Here is a 26,924-nt window from a genome sequence, read left to right as displayed (position 1 = left end):
GTTGTCTGGTATCTCGGAATTATCACTCTTAAAGCCAGCCCCCTTATCATGAAAATCATTTACTCTCCTATATCTTGTGGTATCTAACAATACAGAAGTTTAGTTTTATTTGAGCAGGTTTCAAGATATCAGTCTCTAAAATTTCTGTCACCACGTCAATGTATATATACATGAGGGGCAATATAACACAGTTAAAATATATATTTTTTTCTTTGTGGCGCTTACAGCATTGAAAAAGGTCATTAAAACCATTAAAGAAACAATGTAGCTGCTACTCTGAATAATACACAGACCTCCATATGAACAAGTTTGAATGTATACTTTTGAAAAGTAATTTTTATTGGGACTATTTATTCGGAGAAGAAAACAGTTGACAGCATGTTCTGTGGATTATTTAAAGTGACAGAGACAGTTTCTGCGAAGAAGTGACGGCTTGATTTTAATTTTAATTTAACAACTGTTCAATGTTGTGAGCACCACAAAAAAGGCCATTTACCTCCACTGCAATCTCATACACAAATATGTCAAAACGTGAGCAAATAAAAAAACTCTGCATTGCTAGATACCACTAGAGGACAGAGAAAGTCTGTTATTTGCCTTTATGGTTAAGTGTGTTTTTTAGCCTAAGGAAGCAGCACAGTACCTTGGCTGACACTTCCTTGGTGCAACTGACCTCAGCAGACAGAGTTTGGCAGAGCCATAATAATGCTTCTGTGTATCTGTGAATAGTGTTGCAAGTCCTTCATATGACCGGTAACAACCTCCATTTACCAATACATTTATAGTGAAACAAACAGGTGAGGTAATGCATGATTCAGGTGAATACTGGAGCTGATGTACAAACTGCCATCAGCACACACAGCTATGATGATCCATGAATGGCATCCTTCATATGCAGCAAGGAAAGATCTGATATGACTGCTGGCACACGCTCACACAGGCGTGCAAAGACACACATGGTGCCCCAACACTTTTCAGTCAGTAGTATCTGATGATGCATACCACATATACTACTACTATTAATAATAATAATAATAATAATAATAATAATAATAATAATAATTTATACTTTATTAATCCTGCAAGGGAAATTACAATATTTTCACTCTGTTGTTAGTATACACAATACACACAGGCCTGAAATACACACACATGCTGAGTACCTATACTTGCACTAATGGAGAGATGTCAGAGTGAGGCTGCAGCTGTCCATCGACAGCTGCAGCCCCGAGCAGTTGGGGGTTCGGTGCCTTGCTCAAGAGCACCTTGGCAGTGCCCAGGAGGTGAACTGGCACCTCTCCAGCTACCAGTCCACCACCATACTTTGGTCCGTATAGGGACTTGAACCAGCGACCCTCCGGAATGTCATTTCTAAATGTATGTATTTTGACTGATTCATGGTCAAAATAGCTCTTTGTACTTGAGAGGGGTATGTGGGAAGCTTTTATGAGAGAGACATGGCTAAGGTGTCATCGCAACAGAGCGCCAGATGGATAGACAGACAGAAAGCAACTCACCGTCTGAGAAAGAACAGAAAGCAAGGGAGAAAAAGCAAAAGTTTCAATCAGGTAAGAATGAGAAGACAAAAATAGACCAGAGGGAAAGGGCAAATGGGGGCATATAATCCTCAGAGGGAGGGGGGGGGAGGGCAGAGATAGAAGCATTATAGGCAAATCATCCTGATCAGCGCTTGTGTTTGTGCTTTAAGGGCTAGATTCAGTGGCAGAAAATCAATTTGCACAACCGATTTAGTACATTCAGGCAATAGAACTGAGTGCACTCTACATATTAACAGCCTTGACAGAGCATTAGTCACTGCATGACTGTGGCATTCCCACTGCAATACCAGTAGATGGCTAAATCTGTTGATACTGGAGACAAATAAACCATGCAGACTTCATTCTGGGAATTTAAACAACAATAATAACCTCAAGTCAACACTTGGTATAAAGCAACTAATAATCCTAGAAAACGTCTCACCATACATACTCTTACTGTACCTTTCAGGGCAATGACCTTGCTGGCGGGATTCATGATGGCACTGTCGGCAGAGATTGGTCTCCTGATTGGGTTGGTGGGGTCGGACATATCCACAATCACTACCTGGTTCTGATCGCCCACCTTCTCTCTGATGCAGATGAACTTGTCCGACTCCAGGGTCAGATAGCTGAACCCAATGTTGGCTGGGTTCACGCCCATGTTCTGCAACTGGAAATATTCAAAACAGTAACAATGAGAACCTTTAATCTAATTGAGTAACTTAACTACTATACTATTTAGCATTTACATGTTTTATTTATTCATGTTCTTTCATGACAATTATTCCTTAATAACTGACAAATACATATATCTGCTTACAAATACATTATACCTTCAATTCTAAATGGGAAGATTGTCACCTAGTCTATATCCACGACCTTTTATCTGTCCAATCTGATTTTCTGTTGCACGACTAAAACGACTTTTGAACGTACACATACACCAAGACAAGTTACTCCCCGAGGTTATTTTGCATCGGCACCGGGGATCCGTGTGGCGCCTAGCGCCGCTCATGATGATTTTTATTGGTTTAAAGCCATGCCATTAAACCACAGCCCATTCCTCTCCCATCCCGGAGTGCTGGCAATGCGAGACTAATGTGTCACCTAATAATCATTGGAAAGGATGAGTTGTTCGACTCATAGTTTTAATGGTGGTCGAACCAAAACATGTTAAATGAATAAAAACATAGAAGACTTCTTCATTTTAGTGTGCCAACCATATTTCTATGGTGCCAACAGTTTTCTATATTTGGACTAAAAGTAAAACTCATCTGGAAGTGGAATATTCCAACTTAACAGAGTTAAAGGACTCTAAAGGAGTCCCGCCTCCATCACAACAACAACAACAAAAATATGGGAAAACATATATGACAGCAGCTGACATTTGCCTTGGTGGGGGAAAAAGCAGCAATAAACGGACCAAAACAGTGTTTCAATTAAAATAGCAGCAGGTCTGTTTACATTTTCCAGGGATATTCTTAAAGGTTGTTTTCCAGACAGGAGGTATGGTGGTACGTGGAGCCAGGGAACAAGCATGGGCACACAGCGGACGACAGGATGTTAACTCAACAGAGCTTTATTTTACACTGTTTTTATAGCTGCTAATAATCTCCTGAATTTACTGAAGTATTTTAAGAACTAGGTTTGATGACGGTTGCCATTTTTTAACTTGCACAGCCATTATTGAAACCATCATCACATCTTAATTATACTGAAAAAGTACAGTATATTTCAGCATGGCCTGTTGACAGCTGCACATAGACAGTGTAGCAGCAAGCTGTAAGGACGTTTAATTACCAAACCAACCTAATTATTCCGCCTAAACCAGTCTGAAACTCACGAATAGAGATCCACTAAAACCAAGAATACATTTGAATGTTTTAATAAAGCATCATTAGCAAATCCAATTTATTATTCAGCATATGTACTTTTCTAATGAGAAGAAGTCCCGAGACGCAACACGCACAAGGCCGAGCTGATGTCAGTTTCTGCTGTGCCAAATTTTAGCAGAACTTAAAAACATGAAACACTCCACCTCGGTTAACAGCTGCTGAACAGAGGAATTATTGTGCACATTGTCAAACTAACTGTGAACTGAGAGGATGGACCAAAACATGCTCTCTCCCTCTGATGACTGAACTGACTGCATTATGCCGTCTGAGGCAAGCAGAAAGGAATCCTTACGCTTATCACAAGGACTGCACTATCTCACAGTTGGCTGGTGGAACAGGACAAAAAATTATGACTGCTGAGCCATTTCACCTCTACATAACAGGAAGGATGTAACATCATCATCAGTCGGGGGTGGACAGAGGGGTCATAGTGAAAGAAGCTGTTTTCTAGCAGGAAAAGATTTTTCATTATTTATATCCAAGAAATGGCATTTTCAGATTTCCAATTACACTAGGTAGATATTTTAAAGCTGCACGAATCAAATGCATTTATATCAGCATTATCAAATCACTATTTGTTATGTGAAAGGAGTTTTCAGTGACAAACCCACAGAGAATTCTCACCCGACTCAGCTTTTTAACCTCTTTTAGCTCATTGTTTTGGTTTTATGACCTACAAACTCTGCTCTCATAAACCATATGTTCAGCAGCAATTAATGCAAACTTTTAACAGAAGCACACTGCATTGATATTATCTTATCATTTTATTGTCCTATAAGCTTCTGCTATCCAACGTAACAGCATTAACACATCTCATGCACTGCATAACAGTGGAACACAATTCATTTCTTTGAAGATCAGTTTACAGCTGAAATGATAAATCAATTGACGAAAACTAAAGCAAACAAAAACACCAGCTTCTGCAATGGGAAGAATTACGCTTTTCTCTCAGTTTTATTATAATTTAAATTAAATATGTTTGGGTTTTGAACTATTGGTCTCACAAAATAAACAATTTGAAGACTTTGCCTTGTGCTCTGGGAAACTGTGATGGCCGTGTTTCACTTCTTTCTGACTTTTTATTTAAATAAATGGCAGAATAATCAATAATGAGACTAATAGTACATTGCAGCCGTGCAGCATTTTGGTTGTTTTATATATAATTTTGCATACATAAGCCATATTGAGATACATACTGTGAGAATAATGATGAGCTCAATCACTAAGCTGCAACTCAATGTTTAGTTGGTTTCTGTGGAGTTATAGGGACGTACAAAATAAAGGCTTCTTGAAAAGGCCACAGAGAAGACCTGAGGGAGGATTGGAGCCATATGCTCCATCTCCTCAAGACTGCCAAAACTATCTCTGGAAGGAGAGGGGAGGGAAAGGAAACCACAATAAAGATAGTGGGGGAGAAGATAAGAATGGAAGTGAAAAGAGGAACTCAAGACACAGTCCAGCATTTTGCTAAAAGCGAAGGGAGGGTGGGTGTTAGGAGAGAAGCCAGAGTGATAAATGTACCTTTTATGAGATAAGTAGGAGGGATGAGAACTATGTCTGTCCCAATGCAGTTCCAGTAACAAGACTTGGCAATCTTCGGCTCAGGGTGGGGCAACTGACTCACCGGAAGACCCCGCCCCCCCAACTCCTGAGTAGAACATTCCAGACTAAAATCACACCTTAACTGCAACCTACTGTCTCTAGTGACCTATAAACTACCTCTAGTAATACATGTTCACACACAGACTCCTATGTGTCTTCTTTCTTCAATAGATGAGATTAACAATCACAAAAATGGCAGCAGAACTTCACTGATGATACAGATTGACGGTATTTGGTGAGTCACTGGGTGAACACATTGCTGAGGCACTGACACGTCGCATAAGCAGCTGAGGGTTTTGGGTTCATGAGAAGATTACACAAGCACTTTTTTCATTCATTAAAAAATGAGGCATGCAGCAAAAAGACTTGGAAATGTTGCCACTTCCCACTTCCTTACACAAGCGATAGGTAAATGTACTGTATAATGAAAACTTTAAAGCTGATCCAATCAATATTCTCTGCTTACAATATTCTCTGCTAACACTGGATCAAGTTAATATGTGTATGTAAAAGGGGTTGCTCGACGTGATAAACCCACAGGAAATTACCACGCAACTCTCTAGCTCCCCTCATCTCTACAGAGTTTTATAGCGTCTTTCAGCTCATTGTTTGGTTTTCTGGCATGCAACTTTATTGTTTTGGTTCACTCTCACCGCTCTCATCAGCTCCCTAAAAAAGTTCTAGCCCACCAGAATAAACAGCAGATAGACAAAGTTAGTGACTAGCTGGTAAACATAGAGGAGCATTTAGCTGCTAAAAAGCCAAATATTTCCCACAGGAGTTGGTGGAGACCAAATCAGAGTTAAAAGGAAAGTGAATATTGGCCTAACTTTCATCAGTGGACAGATATCCGACTCCAATTGAATGCTAGCGTTGCTCTGTAAACAATGGATGAGCAAATTAACAACTGTTGACAAACATGTTTGCCATATTAATTTAAAAGGTGATAATATGTCACTGTTGTTTTTACAGCTTAATTCCACTGCCCTCAAGTGGCCAAAAAAAAAAAAATCAGTAAACTGAATATCTTTGGATTTTGGACTGTTGGTCGGATTTCACCTTATAATTAGAAAATTATTAGAGCGGTGTATTGGCAAGAATCTGGCGATACTAATATATTTATACAGGGGTTACGACTTAATATAATGCAATATATTGCGATACTGTAAGCAAGGTGCTATATTGCAATTTTAAGAAAACTGTCATAGTATACACTGAGGTTTTTTTTGTATTGTCTCACTACAATGAAATGGCTACTATGGGGACTAACATCATCAAACATGAATACAATTGGGCTTATTCAATCCACAATAGGGGTGTCACAATACCAAAAATTCAGTAGTCGGTGCCAATACCAGTAAAATAACACGATTCTCGATGCCGATTTCGATACCACGATAAAAAAAAAGGATTTTCTAAGATTCCATGTACTTTAACTTGAAACATGAACTTCTTTATTAAAATATTTGAAAAATATCAAAATGTCATAACAGGACATACAAAGCATGTGCAATAGAGCATAGAACAACATAATACAATGCAATGAATGGTCATAGTGCCCCCAGACACATTCCAGACTTCCAGGCATCTTTTCAAAAGGTACTGTGCAAAAACAACAGTGCAAAACAAAACAGTGTTTCTTACAGTTGCGTGACCAGAGACGTTACAAACCCCGGGTGAATATTGGTGATGTATTTGAAAGATGGAGACAGCTTAGAGCCCAAAAGGACGCCGAGTTGGCTAATTTCCTCCTGAACAGGTAGCTAAGCATTAGCTTCAGGCTAATTTATCACGGCTACAAGGGATGGGCATTTTATGTAATTTCAACATTTTTGTACTCAAATTGAATTATATAGCTAGAGTACCCGAGTTGGTTACTCGGAAAAACCATTGAGACACAGCCAGTAAAGTGATCCCGACTGGTCCTGTCTAACCGTGGCTAACGCCGCCATGCTAACTGCATTTTTCAGTATTTTGTCATTCTATAGACAAAACAATGAATTGGATTATCTAGATAGGAATCTGCAAATGAATCGTCAATGAAACTAACCATTAGTTACAGTCCAGTCATTGCAGGTTTAACAGTATCTGACTCATTTAACATTACAGAAAAACACAATGTGCATATTGTATGAGTGAATGACTTCTCTTTCAATGCATTCATGATTTAGTTTTGGTGACTGAACACAGAGGCTTATCTTCATCCCTAACAGCCACTGCTGCGGTCACAGATGTGTTCTGTTAGACTGTTCAGTCGTTCTGCTTCCTATCCTTGTGTGATTTGCCAGACTGAAATAGGGCCTGCTTACCTAATCTGTCTATCACATCCGTTGATGTGCTGGCATCATTTCATCAGCACAGATACAGCAGCACACCAGGATGCTGTAAACAGCCGCAGAGCAGCAGGTTGGACTCTCCTAAGTCAACTAGACAGGACAATGTTCAGGTGCTTCGGAGCTGCAGGACATTTTTGCACTTACACAAGCTGCTACAGGACGTAGGCTACTGCACTGACAGCCGGCAGCAGAGCCACATAAGCTGCAAATGACTCTCACTTTAGCACTTTCATAATTCAACAGACCATTCTCTGTCCTTATCTTTTTCATCTTGCCACCACCATAATCCACACAACACACAGTTTGCAGGCCACGATGTTGTAGCCTACATTTGGCTCCAACTAGGGCACTGGTCCATTTGGTCAATTAATGACACACTATGACACATTCATTCACAGTCTGGAACTTGGATCATCAATCATAGTGAAATAAACAAGCACAGAAGACAAAGAGTAATGATGGAGAAAGACTTTACCACACAGCTTAGCGTTAATGACATGGCTACTGATGTGGAGTGAGAAAATGAATACTCTTGAATCTCTCACAGCTAAAACAATAGCTCTAAGATCCAGGCTTTATCCTCTGCATCTGTATTTGACACCAGAGTAGTGGTAAAAAAATGTTTTGAGTGGAATAACCAAGATATTTGGAGCATTTGGTTTGCTCTTTATCTCATACAACCTCTAGTTCAACAAGCTGGCACTTCATCATGAAGCTGGGCCCATGTTACACCCCTGAACCCCAGCCCAGACTGCAGACACTGAGCTGTAAATACCAGGCGAAGAAAAAAAATAGCTAAACAACTTGAGGCCCAAAGTCCTGGGTTTGCAAATTCCAAGCATTTTTCACTCTGCTGGAGCCACCTAGATTCACAGAGGGATACGACTGGGGCAGAGCTGGGATTTCACGGTAGAAGTGGAACGTAAAGCAGTCTGCTGCTTATCACTCAAGGGGAGGGTTTCTTAGGAGATGTACAAGGGAAAGGTATGTGCTGTTGAGAGCAATTTGAAGTAATAACCCAAACATTGCCAGGATCTGCACTGCCCTCCATCAGCGGGCAACAGCCTGTCAGCGATGAGAGGAGTCTGGTAGCCTGCAAGCCTCTTGGCCAGCACAGTTTTTGGAGGATAAAGGATCTTTGGCTGACGAAAGTGGGGCTACTGGCCAGAGGAAGGGAGCAGAGGGGGGTGGGGGCTCTGTGCTTTTTTTCTAGTGAAAGGCCATTTCACTGCCTGCTGTTACCATAACAACAGGCTACAGACGAGGGGAGGTGGAGGGGTGCGTCACAAACTTTCTCTTTTGGCTGCAAGGCACCAAGCACTGCTATGGGACAGTGATTACCAAAAACCAAACCAGAGATAAAAATGGGGACATAGTGGAAATAGTTTTTCCAAAGATGACCAAATAACTGGTTTGTTTTTCTTTTTTGTCACAGATTGTAAAAAGGGGTATTTTGTGGGGGGGGTTCCACCAAGAGACTGCCAACCAAAAACTACAGGGCCTTTGGAACTCTGTCATGTTGATGCTGATCATTTTGAAGCCGCACAGATGCTCCTCTGGCATGAAAATACCAACAAGCAGAGCAGGAAGACACATGTCAATAGTATTGATGCTGTAATATGAAACTAGATTTCATATAGGGTTATTGCAATATCAAGATATTACTCAAATAATTTGTTTTACTGGCTGCATTACAGCTGAGTGATGCAGTTTTCTGAACTTAAGTGTTCAGAAGTGTTGCAACTGAGTGAGTGCAAAATAAATGCTTATACTTCTTCACACACATATTCTGAAAGGACACGGTCTAAAAACAGCTCATTTAATCATTAGGCTATCTTAACAATATATTATGGCGATTTTGTCAGTTACGCCCAGCATTTGCAGATACACAGTAGGAATATGTTGCTGCAGGACATGACAACAACATGGTAGCCACAAAGCTGGAGTGCAAGTGCCATTCAGGTCTCAGTTACAATGTTACTACCAACAGCTGAGCTCAGTTGTCTGCAGCATAAAGTGTCAAGACACCGCAGTTTGCATCGACGCGGATTGAAAATGACAGCGGCGTTTTTCCACTTGATGGGGAAAACTGCGGCGTATACACACACACACACACACACACACACACACACACACAGGTCCGCATTGGAGCTTTATACGATCCGACTGGTCAATTTTTACAAGTCATCATCTGCCCGGCAGGAGAAAACTAGGCCTGTAGCTATATTGAGCACCACCCTGCAGCCCTATTTCAGATTCCATTTAAATGCGACATGTGCCATGTGTGCGCGGACCTACATGGTCGAGGAGCTGCGCAAAAAAAAAATGAGCTGCAATTAATTGTAGGGCTTTTCTGCGTCCGCTTACCTGCAGATGTTCCTGAAATCGTATCGGCAGTATCTGAGCCATGTCTGGAGAATTTATCTTTCTGAAGAATCCGTGAGAAAGGAAAGGGGAAGGGGACAGAAGGAGGAATAGCGGTGATCTTGTTCTGTTTGTGCCCTAAACGTCCCCAAAAGTCAGATATGATGGGCAGTAGCCTAGGTGGTCTGGTTGGCTTGCGTTGGTATCACACGAATCCAGTGACTGCTCCCATTCAGTAGTCCCCCTACACCAATCCTGAATCCTGAATCATAAACTCCGCACCTCCGCCAAGAAAACTAGTCCACTTCAACTAGCCTGCTACTGGTGCGTAAACCAGTTCATCCACGAGCCTTGTAAGGATTCGGGGCTGTCCTAAAAACCCTCGCTGAGTTATTGTAAGTAATGGCTTCTCATAAGCTCCCAGTGTTGTGGATTCTTTTTTTTCCCTCCGAGATGTCAGTGCAAACGTTCGGATGTGCAGTTTGTACCCCTCCGCCGCAGCCCCTTCCCCCTTCCTTCCCACAAACTTCGAAATCAGGGCTCGTGACAAGCGCCCCACCTTTGCATGATTTCTTCAAAATCACACACACACACACACACACACACACACACACACACACACACACACACACACACACACACACACACACACACACACACACACACACTCATCTTTCCATCAAAAAAAGGGTGTTGTTGTATGAATAGACGCTCTGTACCTGACTGGACTGCTGACGTTTCAATGTGTTTCCAAGGAGCTGAAACTATTATCATTATTAATATATTATTATTATTATTATTATTATTATTATTATTATTATTATTATTATTATTATATACACAATTGATCAATTAATTAAAAAAAAATACTCTTAGCCTACAGTAAGTCAAGTTTTTAGCAAACCTTTCTGTCATGCATTGCCCTTAATTTGCTATTAAGACAAACTTTCTGGTCTTGTGAAATGCATATGATGAGTCTGTGGACTCATTTTTGCATATGGAAACAAAATTTTAAAAAACTGCAGTGTTAAAAAGACCTTTAGACCTGTCAGCTGTTTGCGGTTGGTCTGAAAATACTTCCTATTAATCAACAAAGGCCTTTACCCTACTGATGTGAGTCATTATTACACATGGGATGTGTAAAGCACATACATCATTTGAAATCAAAAAGCTACTGTTGCAAAAGGATCTGATTCACACAATACAGTAACTTCCTCAATTGCTAAATGTGGTAAGATGTTGTATCAAAGGGCAGAATTAGGTGCTGCATAGACATTTACAGTATGATCACCCTGTAAAGTAGTGGATCCTATCAAAACACAGAAAAACTGTATCAAGAATAAAAACTCACTTTATTTACAGTTGATTCAAATCTTTTTATATTGCTAATAAAGCATAAGATAGTGTACAATAATGTTCTTACTATTTGCAGATAAATATAACAAGAATGTAAAAGGTTTCCATAAGAGACCAAGTGGGTTTTGGTGTATGCGTATATAGCTTAAGCCATAACTATAATATAGTTAGGATCACAGTGGCCTCAAGCAAAGTACATTGAATAATAATAACAAGTGAAACAGGAGCAGAATGTACCACTTCGCGTGAGAACAAATGAAGACGAGACACAGGACAGTGGCCTCGACCCTGGCATGTGTGGATGCCGGTCGGGCCTGCTAGCCTGGCTAAGGATACTACCACACAGACCTCCACTGCCAAGCCTCCTACTCACCAACCCCAGATCCATCGCACACAAAATGGATGAGCATAGCAACGAACAACTACACACAGAACTGCTGCATGATGATTATCACCGAAACCTGGCTGAACCCCCTCTACCCGGATGCCGAGTCCGAGCTAGCTACCAAGGCAAGGTAGGTGACAGTACAAACTTTAATTTTAAACGGTTTCTTCACAATGTCAAAGTTGAACATGCATCTTGTTGTCACGTAAGGGCCCTGTTCATGTTGCACAGACATTTTAATTGCATTTGCAGTTAAGAGGCACAAAGGCACTCTAAAACATGCCCCCACAACTGGCATTTTAGCTAACTGGGAGCTCTGGCCATTAGCTACAGCAACTTCAGTTTGCTAGCACCCATTTTGGTCGTTTTTTTTCCTATTGACAGTACTCGGTGATATCTAGCGATCAAAATTCAGGTAATCAAATCAGCCGGAGTTCTCCTTTAAGACAGGGATCTTCAACAGTGGGTCCGGGACCCCCAGGGGGTCCTCAGAGTCAATGCAGGGGGGCCTCCAAATTATTGTTAATTGTTGTGTTGTTTGTTAGTTTTTTCAAAAATTAAAAAGTCTTAACATGAATCTAACATATTATTAGCAAATATAACTCCCCTCTGATGATAGGCTTACAGGCCTATAGGTATAGTCACTAGGGCCATCCACAGATACAGTTCATCCTAAGGATTTAATGTGCCACATGTATGTTTAACATTAAAACATGGTTTATAAAATCACACCAACACTTATTAGGCTATTTTAATAGCTTAGTATTTATATGCAAAAAAGGTATGTATAAAGGCTTTAGGCCGCCCTACACGTTACTGTAGACGTGTTTATTATGCAACTTAATATACAACATATGCAGTAGGGGGTCCCTGCTCTATCTTTCTCTCAGTTAAGGGGTCCTTGGCTTAAAAAAACGTTGAAGACCCCTGTATTGAGAGAACAAAGTCCTGCTATATACCGTGTTGCAGTTGAGGGCTGAGCGTTGCTGCGCAGCCTCAAACTGAGCATGACAACGTAGATGTGACGTGAGCAACCTGTCTGAAAGTTGTAAGTCTTCTAGTAGCTGTGCCAAGAGAAATCTCAATAATTCTGAATCTTGCAGAGACGGCGAGCGTAGGTATAAGTAAGGAGATAACATAGGCACAGGCTAATTATTGCTAAAATGCTAGTTAACATTAGTAATTAAACTTAAACAGCTAATGTAAGTCAAAACTTGAGCTTCTTCTCAGTATATGGTAATTTGTCTACTATGCAACAGTAAGTCGTGTGGTTATGACACAATCGTTGGCCTATTTTTACAAAAACGGCTGCTATGGAGCCATAACATGAGATACAAGGTAATGGAGCCTTTTATACATTGCCGTGTTTCTTTAGAAATAAACAATGGACAAATAGAGTCTTTAAACACTTCAGATGTAAAGTTATTTGCTGTCAAAGTGACGGCTAAATGAATGGCAGTAAATGGAATGCTAATGGCAGGTGATGGCATATTAGCATCAAAATGTCTCCATAGGAGGTACGCTTTGCGGATGCTCGCTTACCCCCTTAGGCCCCGTCCACATGTACCAAAACGATCTTTTTTTTACCCGTCTTCCCTGGATTCGTTTCAAGAATAGTTGCGTCCAAACGAATCCACTTGTAAATGACTCAATACGCTACTTCATATGCCAGGCCTATATGTTTCTGCTACAGAAAATTTACCAAAAAAAACGGAGAAGAAGAGCATAGTCACTTCCACTTCCCATCATAACATGACTAGCTAGATTATCATTTTCTCTTAATACATCCGTGGACTATAATAACTTTCACCACTGCTCATTTTATGAAGGCTGCCGCAAGAAAACGTGTCTTTGTTTACGTTGTATAATGTGCTGTTGGATTGCTTTTTATTTTGCATGATTGCAGCGCGCTAGCAGCGAAGCTAACGGCCGCTTAACGTTCGCTAGCTCTAACATCGGCAGTCAAACAAACATCAATGATCCATGAATGATGTCTTTTTAATAATCTATACGTTTTTCTTGCAGTAGCCTTTCTACAATAAGCCGTGGTAAAAGTTACTATAATCCGTTTAGGGAGTTGATAAGCAGACAGATTAGCTAGCTAGTTGATAAATTATCTACTTCCACTTCATAAACAGATAGCCATAGCAGTTAACGTTACTTCGCTGCTGGAGCGGTCAGCTACTTTAGCGATGTTTAACGTTGGCTACATAACGTTAGCAATATATGTTGTGTAGAATCCAGAGGGAAGGGTCAGGGAGCAGAGTATTTAGATGAAGTGAGCTGGTTTGACCATGGAGATGGGACATGCTCGCTTAGCTTCACCGCAGTTGTGTGCGTCAGCGGCCGTGGGAGAGGGTGTAAAAGAGGGGTGTGGCGATGACATCATCGATACGGATCCGTATTCACCATCCATACGAAGCCAAACGAGAGCCGTTTTTGGATTTTTTCACCCTGAGACCTGGTTTCAAAAAAGTGCGTTTTCAGGCAGTGCGTTTGCAGGATTCGTCTGGACGGTCGGCCCAAACGATGCAAAACATGTGCGTTTGCACAAAAAAACGTTTCCGTGTGGACGGCCCCTTAGAGTGACGGAGCGGAGGCTCCGGAGTTTCCAGGAAGCGCTCTGGCCAATCAGAGCAGACTGGGCTTTTAATCGGGAGGAGGGATAAAGAGACAGGTGCTCCTACAGAGCGTCTCATACAGAGGGTGAATACAGGTGCAGCAGCCATGGGCATTGAGAGAAAAATAAAGTGTTTTTTAACATTAATGGCCCTATCTTGCACTCAGCGCAATTGCCTTTGTACACCGACGCATGTATCATTCCTATTTTGCACCCCACGCACAGCGGACTTTTCCCTCCACAGACGCACGTCGGTAAATTAGGGAATGTATTTGCGCTCCCGGGGGTGGTTCAGCAAAAAGAGGAGGCGTGTTCCGGCGCAAACGTTACCTGGTGCTATTTTGCAGTTTCAGAAAACAATTCCGCCACTGACCAGTAAAAACCTGGTCTAAAGTCAGTAGCGCGTTATTCAGATGCTATTTTAGGGGCGCATGCTTGGCCATAATGTAGCGTGTGCACAACGCGCATACACTTCTCTCATCTACACGGACGCAGCAGTTCCCATTTTTGCAAACCATACATAATTACAAAGAAAAATATTACTGAAAATGCGCTTCAGGTGTTTGGATAGGTCAGGAGGCACTTTACAGTACAGTCCTCAAAAAGTCGCAGCATTCTTTGTGGCTTGTTGTGTTTTATAGAACATTTCCATGAATCATGGATGTGCTGATGACATAAATGAGGAAATATTAGAGGACTTAAGGAGACGTGATGTTGAACTACGGTGGGATTGGACAGTCCGGCGGAATCTGGTCCGGGAGTAATGCGCGATGCGCTCCTGATGGAGCGGGTGGACGGAGATGGAGTGGGGGGAGGAGGAAAGGGCACAACAGGTGCGTTTGGAGGCCCACACTCTATGGCTGCAGCAATCCTCTCCAGACTTGAGGAGATGCGCCTGAGAGGCCGCAGCAACATCGCCACCCGGTCAAGACGGGCATTTATTACTTTGCCGCATCCCGGACAGCTCCCGCTGGCGTGCGCCAGGAAAATCCGCCGTTATAATAGCAATCCGCCATGGAACAAGCGCGCCTGCTCTTAAAGGGTATGTGAGATGACGCTCTGATTGGTTTATTGCACGTTACGCCCAAACCACACCTAGCTACTTCAGACCAACCCATTTTAGATTTGCGTCGGGCGCAAGACTCATTTATCCCGCCGTTATAATAGCAACAGCGCCCAAGATCCGCCCACAGCTTTGATGTTAGTATTTTGGTAAAAATTGTTAAGACCCCAGGAAGAATAGCTGCTGCTTAATGGAGTAGCTAATGGGGATCTAAATAATAAACAAATAATAAACGAAGCTACTTGCATTTTGCGTTTCATACTTGCGTTTCAGATCATTAAAATAGGGCCCTATAGGTCCCATGACATGGTGCTCTTTGGATGCTTTTATATAGACCTTAGTGGTCCCCTAATACTGTTACTGAAGTCTTTTTCCTGAAATTCAGCCTTGGTGCAGAATTACAGCCACTACGAGCCAGTCCCACAATGAGCTTTCCTTAGTATGTGCATTTCTTTGTCTGTAGATATTGAGGAGGAGAGAGAGGGGGCAAGGTGGAGGGTGCAGGTGTGGCCTTGACCAACTGCCACTTTGCTCATTTGAAAGCCATGATGTCTCTCTCTCTCATGGGTGGGCCAAATTCTCTGGGCAGGCAAAGCAGAGAAAGGGGAGGTAATCTTGCTCCTTATGAGGTCATAAGGAGCAAGATTACCCCCCCTTTCTCTGGATTCCAGATCGGCCCATCTGAGCTTAAATTTTCTCAAAGGCAGAGCAGGATACCCAGGGCTTGGTTTACACCTATTGCCATTTCAAGCCACTGGGGGACCATAGGCAGGCTGGGAGAATGCATATTAATGTTAAAAAAACTCATAAAGTGAAATTTTCATGCCATGGGACCTTTAAAGTACAAACACAAAATGCAAGTATAATCCTGAAAATGCTATATTATAGTTGCCCTTTAATGCTATCTTTTAGCCTGTACTGAAATCTACCAGGTAATGTGATAAGACAACCTGAAACAATTTTAATACTGTAAAAACAAAAGGCAATTCTAAAAACTAAAAGACATAATATCTTGATGTTCACTCTGTAGGTAATTTTGACTTCCAGGCGCATTAGAGCCATAATTTGGGTTATGTATTATTTTACAAGGTTGGAGAGTTGTTGTTGTTGTTGTTGTTGTTGTTGTTGTTATCTGCATAAAGTTGATTTTTACAATCTTGAAGGATTCTGCTATGTTGTATGCTGGCATGCCCAGGATTTATGGTTTGGTCGCAGAGAAGTTGGTTTTACTCGACAGGAAGCAGGTGTAACCAGCAGCATCTGGTCAGTGGCCACTGGGAAGCAGTTCACACACACACACACACACACACACACACACACACACACACACACACACACACACACACACACACACACACACACACACACACACACACACAGCACATACACAGCTTCTTAGTTAAAGCCACAAACCCACCGCTCACCACATTGACCTTCACAAAGTTAAGGATTGACATCAGCGGAGGTAATCAAAGGACTTCATCAAGCATCAACCTATTCTCTAAATGAACCACACACACCGCAGAAACAAATAAAGACCAGATGTTTACTGGCCAACAACAGTAAACATATACGGAAACTGTAGTAAAAGAAATAAAATAAAAACATGCAAAGATGCATTTTGACTTGACTGTATTGCACAATATCTACAATATAACACAAAAAAGAAACCTGTAACAGACAGTATATTCAAAATCAAAGTCATCAAACTTAACTAAACTTGGAAAAAGATAAACACACAAATCTGTACTCGTGACTAAAATAAAATGATTCATGGAGATATGTATCTCAACGGTTCATCACACATGACCATACAGTAAAAATGGAAATGAGCAGGAGGCACAAAGTTAGGTGAAGGTTTTAGCTGCAAATTGGGAGGCTCTTGTGATGTGGTTTGATATCACGTAACAGCAGAGACATACTGTTTGTATGTTTAAAAGTGAGTGAAATACAGCGAACTGAAAATAACATCATCCCTTCTTCATCCGATTGTGGAAACATACAGTGAGTGACACATTTTCCTTTTTACGAGAGAACAGTTAACCTTGTGCAATTGTTGCTAAAACGATGACAAAACAGGAAAATCACTCTGTCAAACGACATAACTTTAGGATCTCTGAGCTTTACAGTAAGTTAAAGCTGTCATTTACCTGAGTGTAACTTTTGGAGCAACTGTTGGTGATGTTTACATAATCTCTGCCAATGGTTCAGTGCAGTAAAAGTTTGCATTGTTTATTTCAATCTATAAACAACATCATGAAAACAGTACTTTGGGTGAACTGATAGTTCTAATTACACTTCTGGGACACACAATACACCTACAGTAAACTTTTTAAACTGCAATTATCCTGTAATTATCCTGTAACTCATATGGATATACCATGAGAGAAGCTCCCAGTTGTGTGGTTTTAAGGGCGTACAGGGTGGGTTAAATATGCTGTGTGCTTGGCCTGGCTTTTGCTGTCTATCAGAAGCAGCTGGTTATTCTTGTGGTGAGAGATCATCTCGTCGAGGGTGCTGAAAATCTGAGAGAGAGAAAGAGAGAGTGAGAGAGAGAGAAAGGTAAAGGAAAATAAAGTGATTAAATGAAAAGCCTAAAGTTCCAGAATCCTGCTCTCTTCTTCTCTCTCTCTCTCTCTCTCTCTCTCTCTCTCTAGTTTGCTCCCCTGCGGCTCCCCTCTCTTAAATTTAATTTGCTCTCACCTCTTCGTTCTTCTTGCCCTCTTTTCCGAGGGCGTAACCTTGTGTCTCTCCCAGGAAGCGGATGGGAATGTTGTACACCTTCTGCTGGTAGAGCACAGCGAGGGTGTAGGGCTGCCGCGCACTCTGGGCTGAGCTGTGACGGATGAGAAAGGCACCGTCCTATAAAGAAGAAAAATAGAGGAAAAAGTGAGCAAGATTGACACAAAGAATAGGGAATAAAAAGGATAGAGAAGAAACGTTTGGGAAGCTGTGTTAGGACAATGAGTGCTAAAAGAGAAGAAGAATTAGGGGGAAGGTGAATGTAAAAAGACGTGGAAGCCCTGAAGGTGTCTTACTCAGGTTTGGCTGTCAGCAAAAATATGCACATAAACACTCAGCAAATTTCCCCATCATCTGTGCAACACCCTTGCCTTAAGCCCTTGAGTTTGTTCAGTTAAGAATAAAAAGAAATGGTTGTGGTTAAAAAGACTCTCCAGACTGACTAGCTGATTATTAATGAAACATAACACTGTTTAGTTTACCTTGTTGACCCTCAATAAGAGATCCTCAGCTGTCTTTCTGTTGCAATCTCCAGCAAACCATTCTTTGTCCTGTAATGTGACATAAATATATTAACAAGAATAAACCTGTCCTCAAACTTGTGTTAGATTTTCTGTGTGCAATTGAATAACATACCTCATTCCCAGATTGTTTGGTTGCCCTCATACCACCAGAGGTGGCTTAAAAGAGATAGAAAACATGATGATTGGGAAATCCGCACTTAACAGTCAGAGGGTTAATAAATATGGTTAAAAAGAAGTAAAGTATGATCCATGCAATGTTTGGATTACTTTAAATGAAGACTCTAAGCAGACCCCAAATGATCACAGTCATCTCTTAGGATAAAAAAAGACTGTTTGAAAAATGGGAGCTTACCCACAGGCTTTGTGTCTGCCATAGGAGGATTCAGAAGGCTTGAATAAAGACAAGAAGGCTAATGTTATACACTGAATTTAATTCTGATGTACGATTGCACTTGCAGATGGGATCAACTGCAAAAACATGCTGAAGATCAATATAAATCATTGCAGTTTTAACACTTTTAACTGATGTGTCATCTGTCTAACAAACCTCTCTGGACCCTTCACCTCTTACCTGGGTTTGGCTTCCTTCAGGTTTGCTGGCAGACGGGGCTTAACATTGGGAGTTGGTGGAGGGAGTTTGGTAGGAAATGTGCCACGTCTTGCTTCAACTGAAGGAGATAAAAAGACAAGATATGTACTCTCCATTATCATGATCAAAATTATTTATTTTGGATGTAGTTTCTGCTGATGTATGGTCAGTTTTTAAAGAGTAGAGAAGATGGGGTCCTTACCCGGGGTCAACTCATTCAAGGAAGGCAAAAATGAATTCTGAAAGGAGGCAAATAAAAAGTTACTGCTGTGTCATACTGATGAGTTTAATTTCCTACGTAGGAAATGGAAACAGAGTGAGAGAATGAAAACTTCCATTTCTAAATCAGTCTTACTTTAAATTAGGACAGAGCTTAGCATAAGAAAATGATAAGACTAAACACTGAGATGAATGGACACACTCACAGACTGAGCTCTGGGAACCGGAGGCTTCATCCTGCAGATGAGAATGTTAATTTTCATTACGTGTTTAGTACCAGATATTTACTGTGTAATATCAAATGTATATCTGCCACATTTGCATTTTGCTGCAAAAACACAGTAGCATCACTGTCTGACGTGGCATTGTGTAAGAAGCTATGCAGACAGATTATATCACTGGTTAGTGCGTATCAACTTTCTCTGGTTAGGCAGTAGGTAGAAAGCTGTTTTGGGTTGAAGTGCACTTACAAAGGTATGGGAGAAGGTACAAATGTTGTCTTGGCAGATGGAGGCATCCTCATCAGCCCACGAGCGGCAGGAGGGCAAGCTGAGGAGCAGAAGGAAAGGAAATTAGAATTTGTATTTAACTTTTCATCATCTGGAAAAAAAAATTTTTAAACTGTTCATGCAAACTTAAAGTACAGAGCTTATTTTGGTGAAGTGTGATGAAACCTACCAGCTGTAGGTTCTAAATACAGCTCATCATTATCTTCCTGAAACACAAAATGACAAATATTGTTATATCATGATATTACATATTTACATATTATACATGGAGAAATGTGTCAACAGTTGGGGGGGAGCAGTAATGAAGCATAACATTTCACTGTTCAGGCAGAGCACTGACACTTTTATTATAAGTATTAGTTTCATTTATGCTTTGTAATGACTGTCTCATTCACAGCTACCGTATGTGGCTGGTAACATCCAATCATATACATGTGTACAGCATGGCCATTATTACCTTTTATTACCTATTATACCCATTATTCTCTCATACCAAGGCTCTTTGCTCCTTATGTATTAAGCTTTTAGAATTGTTGATTTATCTTATCTTATCTTATATTACCTGTTCTTCATTTGGATCCAGATACACATCTGAAATGCAGAAAGAAAATACTGGCAGTGATCTGTGTTGTTGTGTTATCATACAAGCCTTTAGTGATGGTGAACAGCCCAAAAAAGATTGAATACATTATTAAAAAGAGTCACCAACGCATGCAGTCAAACACAGGGCACCAGAGAATGTGTAACCCATTCTGTGCTGTAGTATATTATTGGGGCAGAAGGTAAAGAAGTAGAAGAATCCAACCTGTGTGACCAGGATTTTAAATTGTCTTTAATGATGTTGTAAATTTCTCCAGGTTTGAATGATCTCTCATTAGATTTAACTGTCATGTATACATCAGTTTTTAATTTTCAGATTTGGAACATTGCCTTCTTGGCTTCGGTTAGTGAGATTAATAGGAAAAGTTTCAGGTATTTAGAAATGTGTAATAGAGAGATTATTCCGAGCAGTTCAAAAGTGGGACACAGAGGAATATTCAAGTAGAGAATCTTACATAGTTTTCTCATGAAACTTTGATCTGAAGTTTCAGACAATCGGTCAATGCCAAAGGGTGTAGAAATAATCTTTTATTGACATGAGACAATGTGACAATTTTGGCAACATTATCGGTGCAAAGTGATGATTGCTTTGGTGTTCTCGCAGATTAAGTTGAGTCTCTGAGGCTTAAGATGCAGCTCAGTGGCACAACAATAGGTGGCACTCTCTCCTATGTTTCAGTAACAGCTGCAGTCTCTGCTCATTCTGTTCAGTTCAGTTTTGCTTGTATTTATTTATTCCAAACAAACCGCTGTTACTGCTGGAAACATTACACACAATTCTTGTTTTTGGGAATGGTCTATGAGACAACAGGTGTGCAGCAGCTACAGCAAATGCAAAAGCTTTCATTGGGTGGGATTATGTTTATCAAGGGATTGTATTTCTGTGGAAGCACACAACTAATAAAACAAATATTTATTTGAGTATATGGGGTTTTCATATCACCTCATTAATATAGTAACCTTCCTCTCAGTGAACAGTCATTTTCAAGCTGATAATTGATTCTATGAAAGGCTTATTTGTGTTGGTAGAAGTGATCACTGCACCTTCTTCAGTGTTGGATGCAGGGCCTGGAGCAGGAGCAGAGCGGACCGGTGGAGGAGGTATCATCTTCTTTCTCCCAGGCTTCTCATTTCTGTCTATCTCAGGTGCTGAATAAATGGGTTAAAGAGACGAAGAGAGGTGAGGTTATACAATGAATGAACAAAATCCCCAAAAAGCACTGTTGTGTGTACATGCAAATGAATACAGATGAATGACTCACGTTTCTTAGTTTTGGGATCATGGAAGAAATCCTCTGCACGCTGTTGAGGTTTCTGGATGACAGATTGTTTAATTAAAAGAAATGCAACATATCTAAACACATTTTAAATGTCTTGACGGATGCAGAGACACACAGAAACAGACTTTGAGTACAGTGAGCGGTTGTTACCGAGGGTTTGCCTAATCTGGGTGGAGGTGCTGCCTGCCTCTGCGGAATAGCAGGATTGGACGTCGTCTCTGCAAAAAGTAGCATCAAGTAAAAGAATTGTCAAAAGTATGCTGAACAGGAACTGTTTATACCCTAACCCTATCTGCATTTATGACTCAGTGCAGTGCTGTTACCGAGATAAACGTTCTCCTCCTCTTCTCTCGGAGAGACTTTCAGAGCCGGACGCTCACAGGGAGGCGCTTCATACATGTCACCTTCATCGTCATCCTGAGAAAATTAGAAAATATATTACTATTTTAAAGGTGTATTTTCACAAATAGAAATCACCACATTAATACTAAGACATTAATACAAGAGTATCAGTTAATGAAACCATAGCTACAGCTACAATCCATTGTGCAACAGCGTAAAACTATGCAGGAAATCTGCTGCAGTTCTATATGCTGTAAGCAACAAAGCTCTGATTGAGTGAAAGGCCAATAGAAAAACTATTTTATAATTAATTTAGATAAAGAAGTCATCATTAAACACTTCTTGTCATAGAGAGGGGGATGGACAAGCAGCAATATGGTATCCCCTACAAAAAGAAGCAACAGGGCTTATGGAAAATGTGGTGATATCATAAGAATAAGATAAAGATGATTAAAATTCCACATGTAGCACCTTTAAGAATAGCAAAAAATCAGGAAAGTGTTATCTTTCTACTCACAAACTCATCCTGTGGCCACCCAAACCCTGCATTGTCATCTGTTGGGAAAAGACATTGATAGATAATAAAAGTCTGTAATCTGGTGAGGAAACAAAGAAAGGAGGAATCAAAACATTTTCCTTTTCATTTGTCATTCAGGTAAAAATCTCACCTGTCCTTCTGGGTGGAGCTGGAGGTCCACTGTGTCTGACAGGAAGAGGACAGGTAAGATGCTGCAGTACCATTTTATTTCATGCATAATAAATTAACAGCAACACTAATGAGGTTTTGCTAAATGCCTAAATACTTACAGATTCTTCAGTTTTCCAAAGAAGCTCTGAAAAACACAGAAACCTCATATAAGTATTTCGAGCATGCCTGTAATCATTAACTAGTAGTTATTTATCAGCTTCATTGTCAGGCCTGAGTCAGTGACTGCTTTTTGTGGAAGGTCACCAAGTATCGATGACTTGTACTTCACTTTACTGGAATTGTATGCTACTTTAAGCTTCTCCACCACAATTCAGAGGAAAATATGATACTTTTCACTCCACGTATGTAGTTACTGGTTACTTTGTAGATTCAGAGTAATAAATGCAATTTAACATATAATAAAAAATAAATGATGATGTATTATTGGAGGTTAAGATAAGATGAGACTTTATTGACCCGAGAGGGGCATTCACAAACTACCCAGCAGTATATAAAGTGATTAAAATTAGCTCCACTTTTACCAGCTGCAACGTTAAAGTAATGTACACATTAATGCATCAATAATTATTATCCAATAATATGACATACATTATTCTGAAATGGGCCATTCTGCACAATGAGTACTTTTATTTTTGCTACTTATTAGTACTTACCTATATGTTGATGCTAATATATCTAACATAATGCATGTACATGATAATGAATGCATGATTTTTACTTGTTACAGAGTATTTCTACACTTTGATACTTTTACATAAGTGAAAGATCTAAGTACTACCTATTTGTTTATATGTAGATTTTCAGTATTTTCACTGTAACTTATTTAGTTCTGGTGAATCTTATCCTCATGAGTTGTATCTCTGTGACTTTTGGTTTTAGGTAAGCCCCTACCCCCCCTCCTTCAGGAGGTTTTGCCTCTTGCCAGGCCGCCATTGTAAAAAATAATTTGTTCTTATTGACTTGCCTGGTTACATTTGCAATCAGTGTTGTTTTGAAGCAGAGATCTATCCCCATTATTGGTTCAAACACAGAAGAGTTCATCTGCAGGGATTTAACTGGGGTTGGCGGAGATAAACGCACACGGCATGTCAAGTGAAAACAGGAAGTGGAGCGACAGTATCTGTTTTCCCACAGTGCCAGGTAGCCGTAGGGGAAGTTTTGATGTAAAGTAAATTATCATAGGCGGACAGAGGAGGGAGGGACTGCAGAGTTTCTAGCTCTCACATTGGCACACAAAATATCAGAGTGTCACAGTTGCTTTACTGCTGATAAATGAGGAGCAGGTGAGAGGCGATAAAAATGACGAAGAGATACATTACTGTTCTGCTACAGTATTTACAGTATGACCTCTCACAGTAATTCCAAAAATATCTGCATTTTAAGGCCGGGTCAAGTTACAGTGACAATGTTCTGCTTTGTTTTCAGCCTGTTGTAACTTCCCTCTGATGAGCCACCTGTAAAGTCTCAGTGAAATGTGTTATCACCGCCCAGGACGCCAACAGGAGGAAAAAGGAAAAAGTCATGTAACCATGAAGTGAAAGCTGATGCAAACAAGGACAAGACACGATGACATTCATTCAAATGTGTCACTATTCAGACAATAGTAATAGTGTAGCTGTGTTATCACTAGCAATTATATTAGAAAAAATAACCAGCTACGATAGCTACTATAATTTAGAATTTTTATACTTGAGAAGAGAGAGAGCCATTAAGATGTGCTGAGTATTTCTTTCCATTTTTAGTTAAGCTGACCAAATATTGTATATTCTTAAACACAATATTCCATTGATCGATATTCAACACTTTCTGCTCTTCTCTTTTCCATACTAGTTTAAGTGCATTCACACATCACAGACTGGACCTCCATTTTTTTTCACGTTTGTTTTCAACATGTGAATACACAGGGAACTCCTCCAACCACAAAACATTTTATCTGCATGAATAGTTGACAACAGATAACTCATATTAAAGCAGGAAGAAGGCTCACATGAGACCGTAGAGCTGTTTTACCCCTCCACGAATACTTACTTACTTACTGTAGTGAGATATTACCTATACACAATAATATCCGTGTTACCAAATTGGCTAGAGAGTGAAAACTATATGAGCAAACATGTTATGATCAGACGTGTTCTCACTGTGAAAGAAAATAGGTCTGTTTTTCTGTGACTCTCTACAAGGAGATCAACACATTTGGGAACATTTGCACCTGACAAAATAATCAAACTATTCAAAAAGATCACCACCAAAATTAAACGTTGAAATAAACAAACTCCTCTCAGTCTCAGACAGTCTTTTTTGTTATCAGATAAATACATTTTTCCCTGCCTGAAACTTTGCAGACTGAACTCCAACACCATCTCTCAGTGAACAACAGCACCATCCAAACTACTGCATGGTCATGTTCACTGAAAAAAGAGTCTGATATACATTATGGGAAAGTGATAGAAATATCACTGGCAAGAAAAGTATCTATATTTCAAATAGTTCAAATCTAACAACTACAAACTAAATATGAAGCTTGAGATGTTTTATGTAACTATGTACAAGTGACACTATTCGGTCTACCTGAAACAAATAATGCATGTACAGTATGTGCAACATATGTGCTTGCTAGCTTTCCAATATATTTTAATTTGATACATTTCAGATTAAAAAATCTCTTGTATCAACTGATTCAATAATGTTTTGAAATCCTAGTAAATTAAACTAAAACTTAAAACACTGAAAAATGTTTGATTGAAATCTAATGACTTCAACTTAGTCAACTAAGAAACACATTTTATGGAGGACCACTCAGCAAAGAACAAACATAAAAGAAAGTTTAACAAACTTGTTGACCTTAATTCTATAGTAAAGCACAACGCTGATACCAGCAGGTGTTTTTACTTTCAGATTATATTCAAACACCATGAATCGTCTGGGTTATTTTTACTGTTTGCCTTCACACTCCACACAATCACAACTTTTAACAGTGTAGCTGCCATCACATCTTTCCCCCATTCAGAACTCCCTAAGAAAACATGCTGAAATAAAAGTTAACTACATGGGAGGTTTACAGTTGACTCAACTCTAACATTAACAACACCTGTTCACTTCCTTCTCACTCCACCCAAAATTATCAGAATGTAAACCAAAATATTACAAAAATAAAACATTTCTTTACCATTGTCATGATTTGGGGTCGACTCTCGCAGCTCAAGTCATGGGGAAATGTCTTTGTTTCGGTCTTTGGATGCAAATGGTTTTGAAGATTGAAAGTGAGCGATAGAGAGAAAATGTGAAGAGCAGCTCTAACTGATCTCATTTGCATTTCCTACCTGTGTGAGACAGACAGCCTCGCCTGCAGCCGGACGGCCCGACTTTAAACGAGCTGCAAACACTGCACAGCTCAAACATGGCTTCACATTTCCCTACTGCAAACTGTTTATGGCCATATAACAGAATTTTATATAATTTGCTGCAACTGGTAAATAACATCTCCTTTGTATTATATATGCAATCAAACGGGGAAATTAATTATTAACTTTTGATACACACACATGCTATCACTGAATTCCACAAGGGACAGAAGTACAGTCTGGTACAGTGGGCTAAAACCAGAACATTTTAAGGAGGACATGAACTGTAATTTAATCCTATATGCCGTTTGCTTTTCATTGTATTTACAGTTTTATCATGGAAGGTAGTTTTCTGTTGTTTTTATCTATGGTTTTATGTTATGGCCATTTCATTCCAAAGTTTTTTGTAATTAGCATTATTGAATAGGACAGGGGCACTGTAATTTCCATAGTTTATGGATGAATAAATTGAACCTTGTTCTTTCAAATTAGTGAAATGTCCGTTTCTTACATTTTCTGAACGAGTAATGGGTACAGGCAAAGGTACACAAGGTCATCCACAAAACATAGTTGGATAGGCAGACAACATCAGACACACAAGTTCTAATCTGTAAACTGGGACTGAACGAGATCTCACACATACAGTGAGAAAGCTGAAACCTGGGGAGGCCAGTACTACTTAACTGTTTATTACAAGTTAATTCAACTGTTCAGTTCATCTGAAACATTAACACATGAATATTAAAGAGAAAAAAACATGCACACAAGTCTAAGAAATATCTTCTCGGATTTGGATATTGCAGTAATGGTTCAGACACGTAAGATAGAACAAACATGTTATAATGATTAAAACAACATTAACTCAACTGATACAAAAAACTTTGTCACTTAATTTCCAACATGCTGACAG

At 40.0% G+C, this 26,924-nt stretch overlaps 2 protein-coding genes and 1 long non-coding RNA gene across 7 annotated transcripts in view; 1 reads left to right on the top strand and 2 right to left on the bottom strand.

Annotated features, from left to right (window-relative positions):
- Positions 1 to 10,188, bottom strand: part of cltcl1 (clathrin, heavy chain-like 1) — a 29,931-nt gene extending 19,743 nt beyond the window's left edge. For 2 of the 5 annotated variants that reach the window (XR_005639500.1, XM_039803338.1), the window contains exons 1-3: positions 9,739 to 10,188; positions 2,001 to 2,208; positions 1,518 to 1,520 (exon numbers count right to left, since the gene is read on the bottom strand). Coding sequence is in view for 4 of the 5 variants with exons in the window: in XM_039803338.1 (XP_039659272.1) it covers positions 1,518 to 1,520; positions 2,001 to 2,208; positions 9,739 to 9,780 (253 nt within the window). In the remaining variant the exon portion in view is untranslated. The remainder of the gene's footprint in view (positions 1 to 1,517; positions 1,521 to 2,000; positions 2,209 to 9,738) is intronic. The other 3 variants (XM_039803340.1, XM_039803339.1, XM_039803341.1) reach the window with 3 other exon arrangements.
- A 1,219-nt stretch (positions 10,189 to 11,407) lies between these two features.
- LOC120560048 lies at positions 11,408 to 25,932 on the top strand. The gene is made up of 3 exons (XR_005639408.1): positions 11,408 to 11,606; positions 22,620 to 22,685; positions 24,099 to 25,932. It is a non-coding gene; the product is annotated as an uncharacterized LOC120560048 (long non-coding RNA).
- On the bottom strand, positions 16,791 to 26,430 carry si:dkeyp-117b11.1 (SH2 domain-containing protein 6). Its single transcript, XM_039802156.1, has 19 exons — positions 25,840 to 26,430; positions 22,772 to 22,797; positions 22,633 to 22,667; positions 22,482 to 22,519; positions 21,946 to 22,039; positions 21,773 to 21,840; positions 21,605 to 21,656; positions 21,387 to 21,491; positions 20,305 to 20,333; positions 19,912 to 19,948; positions 19,704 to 19,782; positions 19,440 to 19,470; positions 19,217 to 19,253; positions 18,997 to 19,093; positions 18,778 to 18,815; positions 18,538 to 18,581; positions 18,384 to 18,452; positions 17,863 to 18,021; positions 16,791 to 17,684 (listed from the first exon to the last, which is right to left on the bottom strand). Exons 1-19 carry the CDS (start codon positions 25,984 to 25,986, stop codon positions 17,568 to 17,570), a joined length of 1,302 nt encoding a protein of 433 aa, XP_039658090.1. The 5' UTR covers positions 25,987 to 26,430; the 3' UTR covers positions 16,791 to 17,567.
- Positions 26,431 to 26,924: the final 494 nt, after the last annotated feature.

The sequence above is a fragment of the Perca fluviatilis genome, chromosome 6 (genome assembly GCF_010015445.1).
Source record: "Perca fluviatilis chromosome 6, GENO_Pfluv_1.0, whole genome shotgun sequence".
In the NCBI taxonomy this organism is placed as follows: Eukaryota; Metazoa; Chordata; class Actinopteri; order Perciformes; family Percidae; genus Perca; species Perca fluviatilis.
Note: the sequence above shows the minus strand (reverse complement) of the source record. Positions and strands in the feature narration are given on the sequence as shown.